At 39.4% G+C, this 10296-nt stretch overlaps 3 protein-coding genes across 4 annotated transcripts in view; 1 reads left to right on the top strand and 2 right to left on the bottom strand.

The window, feature by feature from the left end:
* Positions 1 to 504: 504 nt before the first annotated feature.
* On the bottom strand, positions 505 to 5701 carry LOC120719376. The gene is made up of 8 exons (XM_040008511.1): positions 5587 to 5701; positions 3764 to 3928; positions 3587 to 3669; positions 3437 to 3514; positions 3295 to 3350; positions 3012 to 3210; positions 1777 to 1884; positions 505 to 1468 (listed from the first exon to the last, which is right to left on the bottom strand). The coding sequence occupies exons 1-8, from the start codon at positions 5591 to 5593 to the stop codon at positions 1079 to 1081; spliced, it is 1086 nt and encodes a 361-aa protein (XP_039864445.1). The 5' UTR covers positions 5594 to 5701; the 3' UTR covers positions 505 to 1078.
* Positions 5702 to 5832: 131 nt separating this feature from the next.
* rtn2a (reticulon 2a) overlaps positions 5833 to 10296 on the top strand; it is a 28602-nt gene continuing 24138 nt past the window's right edge. For both annotated transcript variants that reach the window (XM_040008501.1, XM_040008502.1), the window contains exon 1: positions 5833 to 5941. In XM_040008501.1, the coding sequence (XP_039864435.1) occupies positions 5866 to 5941 (76 nt within the window). In that variant the 5' untranslated portion in view covers positions 5833 to 5865. The remainder of the gene's footprint in view (positions 5942 to 10296) is intronic.
* The window catches only part of ppm1na (protein phosphatase, Mg2+/Mn2+ dependent, 1Na (putative)), a 5430-nt gene continuing 4845 nt past the window's right edge, over positions 9712 to 10296 (bottom strand). The window contains exon 6 of the mRNA XM_040008507.1: positions 9712 to 9930. Within this exon, the coding sequence (XP_039864441.1) occupies positions 9898 to 9930 (33 nt within the window). The 3' untranslated portion in view covers positions 9712 to 9897. The remainder of the gene's footprint in view (positions 9931 to 10296) is intronic.

The following is a 10296-nucleotide window of genomic DNA, read 5'->3' on the forward strand; positions in this document are numbered from 1 at the left end:
GAGAATATAAATTGGAGGTCTTTGAGAAAGATGTGATCTTAAATTTTTTTTTAAAAAGTATAATTGCTTTATAGGTTTATTCAGATGCATCACACAAAGACTTGCTGATTTGAAATTCTAGTGAGATCACTCCAGATGCCGATGATGTGGTAAGAAAGTTTCTTGAGAAGTGAAATGCTGCCTAAATTTCTGAAATAACAAGTAATCTGACATGATTCAGAGTGAAAGAGATGAAAATGAGGAACGTTTAAAAAAGAAAAGAAAGTGCCATATTAGCAGTGAATGACTCAGCAGTCACATGATGGCAGCTTATTTTGTAAGTGCCGTGTATCAATACTGGTTTACTGTTTTTAGAAACTCTTTATTTGTAGTTGATGAGTTTTTACTGACATACTTTAAGAGTTGGGGGAGCAGCTGAACAGTTACTGGTACTGCAGCTTCACCTTGTGGTTACTTAGTGTAAACATCCCAAGATGGAGAGGTTATATTCCCAAGTGTTTTTTGTTTTCTCAGGCAGCCACACTTCACCACTAATTGAGTGTGGCAGAAAGGGTTGTGTTGCATGTCACGTTCATTCTTTTCTTTGATTGGCATCTTTTATGCTGTCCTTATATCCAGCATTTATTGTATCATTTTGCTAGCATATACTTAGTCGCACGCCTTAGTGACCGTTTCAAAAATTCAGGAAACTCAAAATACAAGAGAACTCTTCGGTTACAGTAATAACACTCGGGATACTGCCAAATTTGTTGTAAAAAGGATTTTTTCACTTCTGATATAAGCACACTTATAATAGGTTATCTAAACCCAATGTGAACTGAGTATCATTTTAACTCTTTAAACACACACAAAACAAAATTTTGTGATGTGAAATCAAGATTTACTTGTTATCTGAGTTCATACAGTCATGCTATATTATACATATATTACAGATCCCAGTGGTTGAAGGGGAACCACAAATGTTGCCAGACAAAACAATGACTTTATTTTCAGTGACTTCTGAGCACAAATGAGAATTTTTTTTAAAACAGCTGCATCACTGTGGTTTGAAATATACTGAAACCCGACCACAGAAACTCTACGAATAGTTTTGTGCTTCAAAAAGTTTGATTACGATGGCTTCGTGGGGCTGCAGTCTGAGACTGTAGAGAGATGTGGACCCAAAACGATCCATCCCTGTGCTGGCTACAAACAGCCCGGCATCAGGCAAGCTCGAGGCCCAGGCAGGATCCAGGCTTTGAGGCTGAAACCCGAAGTTGAGCAGAACAAGGAAGTGGACACAACCCCAGGAGCGTAGAAAGGCAAGAATTGGGGGAGATAAAGGAGAGGAAAGCGAGGAGTTGGAGGATGACGAGGTGTTGAAAGGGAGGAAGGTGAAACTGCCATATTGAAGCGCTTCTTCTCTGGCTTTGGAGAAGCTGAGGGAGGAGAAGAGCTGAAGGGCTGCACGGTTCATTTTGCCCTTTTCCTGAGGAAGAGGGGAGGATAGCGACAAATGTGAGAAAAATAAATACAATATGCCCCAAATACTGCAACAGCTTTGCAAGAGTTCCAACTGCATTTGTGAAAAAAAGTCAAAGAACAAATCTTATTGAGACATTTTTAGAGCACAAGCTAGCTTCATACTGAGTGTTTGGTATCTAGTAGCTCGTCCATCTCTCTGTGAGACATGCAAATTTTCAGTGGCGTATAATACAAGCTGCAATGTTTCAGATGACATCGTTAGCGGTTAAAAATCATTCATCAATCAATTTAAAGTCTCAAACAAGGCTTTACCTTTGTTTTCTCCATGTCTTTATCATACTGGATTGCTGGTGATCCTGGCAGAGTCATCATCAACACCACGAGTAACTTCTTCAATTCCTGAGATGCGTTGCCTCCAACCTGTTAAAACAATGGAGAGAGTGACCATATAACTACTAACTTTCCAAACCAAAGCTGAAAAAATAAACATGTATTGAAAAGTAGTGCATAAGAGCTGCGGTTTTTAGTATCTTTGTCGCATCTTTGTAGTCTGATGCTTGTAAACTGTCACATAGAAAGTTGACTAAGGCTACGTTCACACTGCAGGTCTTAATGCTCAATTGTGATTTTTTGATCAAATCCGATTTTTTTGTCTGCTTGTTCACACTACAAATAAAATGCGACAGCAAACGCGCTCTAGTGTGAAACCTCAAAGCGGCCCACATGCGCAAAAGAAGATGTCACACACAACGCGCTCTGTTTCGATCCAGACCAAACAGTATTGTTTGACTGATGGCCCTAATATAAAGACTTGTTTCGGTCTTTACGTTTCCCAATTTTGCTTTAAGTTATAAAGTTATTTTGTTATTTACATATGGCCTAGTAATGATCCTTATTGCTGTTTTAGAGAGGAGCGGTGCTTCAAAGGATAGTTGCAGACTTCTGTCAGAATCTGCAGATTATACAGTACAAATAAAATGTTCACGTTTCTCCAACATTGTCTTCCCAACAGTTTCACTGGATGGCCAGGAAGGGTTTATGTCTTCTCCGGCGCTGATAATTGGCGTCTGTCTTGTGTCAGTGACGTAAAAGACGGATTTAATGCGACATGACCGTTCAAACAGCAGTCGCTTTCTAAAACATCAGATATGTATCGGATTCAGTACCACATACGAAAGTGACCCAGATCGGATTTGAAAATATTGGATTTGTGCCGTTCACACTGTCATACCATGATCGGATATGGGTCGCATAGGGTCAAAAAAGTCGGATTTGATGCGCTTTCACCTGCAGTGTGAACATAGCTTAAACGAACGTTAGGGCTGAGCTGTTCAGTCAGAAACAGATAATACCACTAGATTAAGCAATATGTGCATTAGCTTTTCTGACATTTAATAACACAAATAACAGGTTTGCTTATAATGGAAAAAAATGACTTGATGCAGTCAATTAAAATAACTGTACAAGGATTTTAGGAAAATTTGCAAAATCTGTAAAATAAGCATTTTTCTATCAAAATATACAAGAATCTTATAGAGAAATCTTACTGTCCAGCTGGGCCATATATTATCTCCTCTTGTTTGTAGGTGTCTCTCTACAGCATCAGCCACTTCCTGTGCAAACAGTGGGTGATGTGAACGAGGGAGAATGGACCTCATCATGACCACATCCACCAGTGTAACGTTGACCTCACCGGAGCCATTTAATGGACGCAGAACATCTGCCGTCTGTTTAACCACGACAATCCTGAAATTAAACTTTTTTTTCCCAGCAATCCTTGAGCTTCCTTTATAACATAAAGAAACTCTGTATTTACATGCATAACAACACCTTTCCTCCTCCGGACTACTGAATTCCCCAAAGACACGTCTCCACTCCAGCAGAGTCTGAAAAGTACACATTTAATTGGAAAAACTGAGCCTATGGTAACGCGACTTGTAGCTAAATTCAAAACTAGTCAATATCATTTTACCTTTTCTGAATATGCTGCATCAGTGTCACAGATAACAAAACCTGCCATACCTTTTTCCAACCAGAAGTGGAGTGCACGCTGTAGAAAGAATATCCATTTCATATTTTATGAACTCCTGACTGCAGTGCATGATCAGAAAGCAGGTTTTACCTGTGTGGTAGCTGAGAGGTTTCCAGTTACATCCTGAAGTGCCAACAGATCCCGTTTACACAAGTCAAGCACAATTTTAAGACCTGCAGGACCAGCATGAAGCCTGTTAATCAGTAATAAAGGCCCATAAAACCACGTCTGAATGCCATTTGCAAAAAAAAAAAATTCTTTACTCACCTGCTTTGCGGCTCTCACTAAGCAGATGTTGCATCCAAGCCAGTGGAGCAAAGTTTTTATCAGCGGCAGTGAGGTTTAAAGGAAAGACCTCAACATCAAACACACCCTTCAGGATTAGAGCCCCTATACCCAAAGACCTGAGGTAGGGAAGCTGCTCATGCATTGCTTAAGAAAATACATATCAGAAAGAGTTACTTATTTTTAATCAGAATGCCATGATATTCAGTTTCCTCATGTGATGGGTTTGCATTCATGTTTATTTCAGTAGAGCTGTTATTTATCATTTATATCGAAGAACATGTTGCACATATGCTCAAGTGGGATTAGAAAAATGTTTTCTATTTTCAAAGCAAAAGCAACAGCACTTTCTCAGACTCTCATAACTTGATACAATCGTGTGGTAGCCCACAGTATTAATCACACAGTCAGATTAAGTAGTTATCAGCACAGAGATGAACCCAGTGCAGCTTTTGGCCTCACAGTAATAGTGAAACTGTTTAACTAAAAGCAATAATTGGTACAAATACAGCCACGCTTGCACATTGCATTTTTGGGTACAATAACATTTGTGTGGTTTTAAAAGCCGTTATTGGCCCTACCAACATAAACGCGGTGGACAAAATAATGGAAAAAATGGTTTCAATGAAAACTGATGACTGCAGCTTTCCTGTTGTCGTGACTGCCAGGAAGCAGGTAGTTAAGTGATGGTGAATGAGGTGCATCTAAGGTTGTGCATGCTGCAAATTTTGATATAGATCAGATACCATGTGTGACTTTGTTTTTGCACAACACTGGTCACTATATTCTTCATTTCCGGTTAATACTTGTACAGCTGCTGTTATTGTGTATATATTTATTTATATTTAGTTTTCTTCATACATTCTTATATAGTTCTATATTGTGTATTGTGTATTTTGTTGTACAGTTATTTTATTTTCAACTTTAATTTATATATTTTATCTTATTCTCCCAGTTAAATTTACCCTTCATTCTAATTTGTGTTGTACAGTTATTTCATTTTTAACCTTAATTTATATTTTATTCCTTCCTAGTTAAATTTACCCTTTTTAATTTTTTCATATTTATTTCCTATCTTATTCATAGCCTTTTCCTTTTTGTTTTCTTTAGGTCACGAGCAGTTGTCCAAGCATTTCACTACATATCGTACTGTGTATGACTGTGTACGTGACAAATAGAATTTGAATTTGAATTTGAATTTGAATGTTTGTGTGAATGGGTGGATGACAGGATGTGTAAAGGGCTTTGGGGTCCTTAGGGACTAGAAAAGCGCTGTACAAAGACAGGCCATTTACCATGTAATTACGGGGCCAGTGCCTTTAACTTATAAAGGCAGCTTGTGCATCATGACTGAGATGAATCATCAATTTGTAAATTCTGAACTAATTTTGATCAGTCACTGTGATTTTCACTTTCCAAAATAATCAGTCAAAGCAAAAACATTTTTCAGTTTCTCATGTATTTTGAAAATGGGGAACTGGAATGTAAATGTGTCCGTCTAATTTGGGCCAGGCTATACAAAGATTCAGACATTTTTCGTAGTGCATGTTTGAAGTCCCCCCCTCCATTTTCAAAAAACAAACATAAATAAATAATTTACCACAGTTTAGTGGTCTAAAATTGAACTGAAAGGATCGAAGCAAAGTATCTATCTTATCGTGCTAATATCGATCCAATATCAGCGTCGGAATAGAATCTATCGATATTTGAATTGATCACCCACCTTTAAATTATCCATCATGTCAATTTTTTAAGCATAGAAATATTAAACCCAAATTTCAGCATTTTATTTCGGCGCGTCCTACCGCACATGCCCTCTGAACCCTCGGTCTGCGCCTCCGTCCACTGGTCGGCCTGCAGCTGATAGAACACAGACTCCTGTCACCATTTCAAGGGCGTCGCAACCGGCCGGGGGCTCTTTATTATGATGGCGATAGAAGTGGCAAGTATGGTGACCCAGGCGAGCCAGAACAGCAGCACCAGGTAACAGCGCACGTTCCTCCAGGCAGGCCCAGCAGCTGCCTCGAGCTCCTCTCTCGTCATTGGCCTCCACAGAGAGTCGGACTCCGGAATGAGCAGAGGGCATGTCTCTGAGGCTCCCGACGGCACACTGCTATAACCCACATGCCCTGCGTTCACGGGCATCTCACGCTGCTGCAGGTGAGTGACAACCTGTTAGATTAAGGGGATTATTTTAACTTTAAATGAACATTTAGACACTCAAGCCGAAGAACGCAGAAGCTGTCCAACTGTCGCTTAAGTTTTCTTTGGACTGGCTAAGTTCGTCTCTTTCAGTAACTCGCTGTTTCCACGCGACACTGAGCACAAGGCAGCTTTGTAATGAGCTGCACCTACCTGCCGGACTCAGGTGCAACATTTAATCTGACACACAGTCCTGTTGTCCCACTTTCTTACAGTGGTGGCGCAGTGAGGGACAACGAGTGTCCTTGTTCTCCTAAACAAGATTAAGCGTTTGGAGAGGGGGGCAGCACAGGAAGGACTATTCAAGATTTAATTTACTGATTATTTCACATCATTCTAGTTTGTCTTTTTTCAACACTTTTATTCCCTCGTGTACTCTGTGCTACTAATTGCTCGTGGGCATGTTTCCTCTTGTCCTTAGCTGCCCCTTAAATTAATTTCACTGGCAGTGATGGAAGGCAGAATTAACAGCTCTGAGTCAGCGCATGCAGCTCTGATGGGCTGAAACTAAAATTAGTTGAATTCTGGAAAATTTTATTCTTGCAGCACAAATTCACAACAATGGTCACTTCAAGGCACTTTACTATAGTAAGGTAAAGACCCTGCATCGTAATAGAGAGACAGCTCTTGGTGGCAGTGACACATTAGGGGGTTTGGGGGGGATTTTACCATTCCTCTGTTGCAACTCAGACAGGAAACTAGTAAAAACAGAAGTGATTTTCTGAACAGATTTTCCTAGAAAGTCTGTACCTTTAAAATATGCTCAGATGATTTCTTTTATTTATAAGATCATATGTATAAGCCGATCCTCTTCGTTTATAACTTCTCTGCACTAGAGGCTGTAGCCATCCCAGCCAAGCAAACACTTCTGTAAAAAGTGATATTTCTGAAAATTCCAGTGTTGCCTGTAAAAATGACAAAATCCACTGAAATTGGAAACAATTGCAGCACTTGAAGGAAACAGCTGGTGAAAGTTTCCAGCCAGTGGTTCATACCCAAAGCTGCTTAACTTCCTGTCGTGAGGCAACAGAGTCATTTTAAATCAGTTTAAATGAACTTAAATGCCACAAAACTCAGTTATTACTCACATTTTATATATGGTAGTTTCTTTGTGCCTTCCTCTCAGGTGCTTTTCTTCTTCTTCTTCTGTACCTCTTCTTGTTTTTTGTTCTCTCTTGTTATGTTTGTCCAAACAAGTGTTCAAAGCTGAGGGATGCTGCCCTGAGCTGAAAATTTCCAGTGATTCGACTTGTCAGGAGTGAGAAGATGTGAAGGAGGAACAGTCCAATAATAGCTCTGCTCTGGGAGTTAATAAAGAGGTGCCGGGCCACATCACACCCTCGCAAAATATTCTGATGAACCCGTGAATGTCAGAAGGAGACCCCTAAAGTGCCCCATTGTTAGTTTTAGGGGGGGTTTATTTGGTTTTGGATGATGAGGACAAGAGGGGTGAAAGGAGTCTAGTTTTTGGTCTTTGCTCAAATTGAAGCTTTAGGTGGAAAATTCAACAGTTTTTTTTTTTGAAAGCCTAAGTTAGGATAACACTTATATTTTAGACTCTATATGTGAGAGATAAAATATTAAGTGTTAAAGTAAAATAATTGTGACTGTCTATAATTTGAAAGCTGTATACATGGAGCAAACTAAGCTAACTGTGCAACAGAGATCCACTGGCTAAAACTCCACTGCAATTTGAAATTCACATTGACGTAACACATCACACCCGCCCTCTAAAATGCTGTAGATCTTAGAAGTAATGAGGCAGATGTGCTAATTCCCAGAAACCTCTCATCCTCTTCATCCAGTTTGGTCCTCTAACCCCACCCCCCCACACACCCACCCCTACGTCTTTCTCCTAACCTCTCCTTCATTCTTTATCCTTTTGTGTCTCTCGCTCTGGCTTTCTTCTCTCGTGGCATACGCTTATGTTGATGTAACAAGTTATTGCCATCTGTGTGACCTTTGCTCCATGACAGCACCGTGCAAACTGATTGTTTACCGAGAGATACTGTGGTCCATCACAAATGTCAGATCATTTGTTTTCCTCATATGCAGCTTGTATACAATATCACATGGCAATGTAAATGAGCTGCATTACACAGACGCTTCCATGATGAGCAGATAACTATCGGCGTCTGACCAGGCACTGTGTGGTTAAATAATATCAAATACTCCCTGGATAAGCAATAGAAAATTGATGGGCAGACCCACTGTCATAAAGTACAGTACTGTACACAAGTCATGAGTCACTACTCACATCTTAGCGTTTTGCTAGTAAAATGCAAAGCTGGTGCAACAATTTATTGAGACACGCAAATATACAAATATTGATATAAGGCAAAAACACAGTTCATTCTAACAAGCTTGATAGTCAACATTTGCTATGACCCTCTTTTACACATGAACTTTTTTAGTCAAGCGTTCTTCTGATTTCTTTAAGTCGTGTTCAGAAATAGTTCTGCAGACTTGAAGGACATTCAAAGCTCTTCTTTGGACCTCGACTGCCTTTTTGTTTTGTCCTGTGTCAAGATGATTTCACACTGCTTCAATAATCTTGGAGTCCATGAGGCCAGTCTATGACTGACACTCATCCACTGTGTGTTCTTCTGTGCACTGGCCATTGGTAGTGTGTTTGGGATCATTGTTGAGCTAAAAGAAAACGTTGCCAATCATACACTTTCCAGATGGTATTGCAGGGTGAATCATAATCTGATGGTAATTTTCTGTGTTCATAATTCCATCAATTTTGAAACAATCCCCAGAGCCTCCACTGTGGTTTACTAATGGTTGACAGTCACTGTTGTATCTCTCTCCTGACCCATTCTAAGCATACTGTTGTAATTTGAACCAGAAATTTCAAATTTGGATTCATCACTCTGTAAGAGCTGATTCCTTCCAGTTCTTGTATCATTTGGCACACCTCAGCCTTTTCCTATAAATGGCTTCTTCAGGGCCAACCTTCCACTGAGGCCATTTCTGCTGAGTCTTTGGCAACAGCAGATGGATTAACTCAAGTACCAGATGTGTCTCTCAGATCCTGGTGGACATTTTCCTATTTCTTAAGGACGTAACTTCCAGATACTGTTCATCTGCTGTAGGTAGTTTTTCTTAGAGGTGTTGCCACTTTTTCTTTTGTCCTCCACAGTTGTCCAGATCCATCAAATCTTTACAGAAACAGAGATCTCTATGCTAAGATATGCCAGCAAGTCTGTATGAATCACATCGTTGCTGCAAAAATACTATTTTGCCAGTCAAACTGCGGTATCTTTGGTATTTTCTATAGATTCAATTAAAGAAATACGAACAAAATTATGTGGAGTGGGGGTTTTTTGTTGGTTTTTTTGCCTAATGACACAATTTTAAAATTGTTTTTTGCTAAGTTCTTGCGTGTAGTGACAACACTGTTTCCCTAGGTTAGGCGACCTTTTTTATGCTTGAATGATTCATAGGTCAGGGTTAAGTGGCTTAACAAACAGCCATGAAAGAGCTGGACTGAAAAACCGTGAAAAGCAGCCAATGTACAAATAAAAGCTTTGAAAGATCTCCAGAAAGCCCAGAGGACTATTGCTAAAGATCACGGAGGTGCTCAAGACCTTTGCTCAAGACGTTTGCACATTAATATAAATTTTTTAGATAAAAAGTGTCACCCACCCACCCACCCTCCCACCCCAAGTGAATTAAATATAAATAAATAAATAAAAACACATGCAGTGGATGTATCATTTTGTTCCTCCATATTTAATATGATTTGACCAGAAAGCAAATATGTGTGGCTATACCCAAAAACAAATATACCCTATACCCAAAAACAAATATACCCTATACCCAAAAACGTTACTTAAAGAATTGTGCTTAGTGTGGTCCACATCTAAGAAGTGTCTAAGCTTTCTTCATGATGTTGATTCTTCATGGCTTTAGTTTGAGTCTTCCTCTGATCCTTCAATGTCCTGAAATGTCACAAGACAAAGACATAGTTATTTCAGACCCGGTAATGCTATAAAATAGAAATTCTATTAAGTTGTTTTGTAATTATTATTATTTCCTTCTGAGACTCGGGTGAAATTTGTTTTTTGATTATTCTGTTTCAAGGAAACACATTTTAAACTTGTTATTTATTTATTTTTCATCTTCTGTTCCTGGAAGTGGACAATAAGTCTTGTTTGATCACAGAATGCTATGATGTCTGAGTGAGGCCTAAAGATATTTTACTCGGAACTGTGGAAGTGGGATCGTGCTCAGAGCTGTCAAGTGATGAGGGGGAGGAGAACCAGACATCAGTGCAAGAAGGTTAAAAATTACGATGGAGGACATAC

This window comes from Simochromis diagramma, unplaced genomic scaffold (genome assembly GCF_900408965.1).
Source record: "Simochromis diagramma unplaced genomic scaffold, fSimDia1.1 OVJJ01000344.1, whole genome shotgun sequence".
Taxonomy (NCBI): domain Eukaryota; kingdom Metazoa; phylum Chordata; class Actinopteri; order Cichliformes; family Cichlidae; genus Simochromis; species Simochromis diagramma.

Coding starts and splice junctions, on each gene's coding strand:
- LOC120719376 (XM_040008511.1), bottom strand. Junction 3,670..3,763: donor TAGTGAGAGCCGCAAAGCAG/GTGAGTAAAGAA, acceptor CTGGTCCTGCAG/GTCTTAAAATTGTGCTTGAC. Junction 1,469..1,776: donor AAGACATGGAGAAAACAAAG/GTAAAGCCTTGT, acceptor CCTCTTCCTCAG/GAAAAGGGCAAAATGAACCG.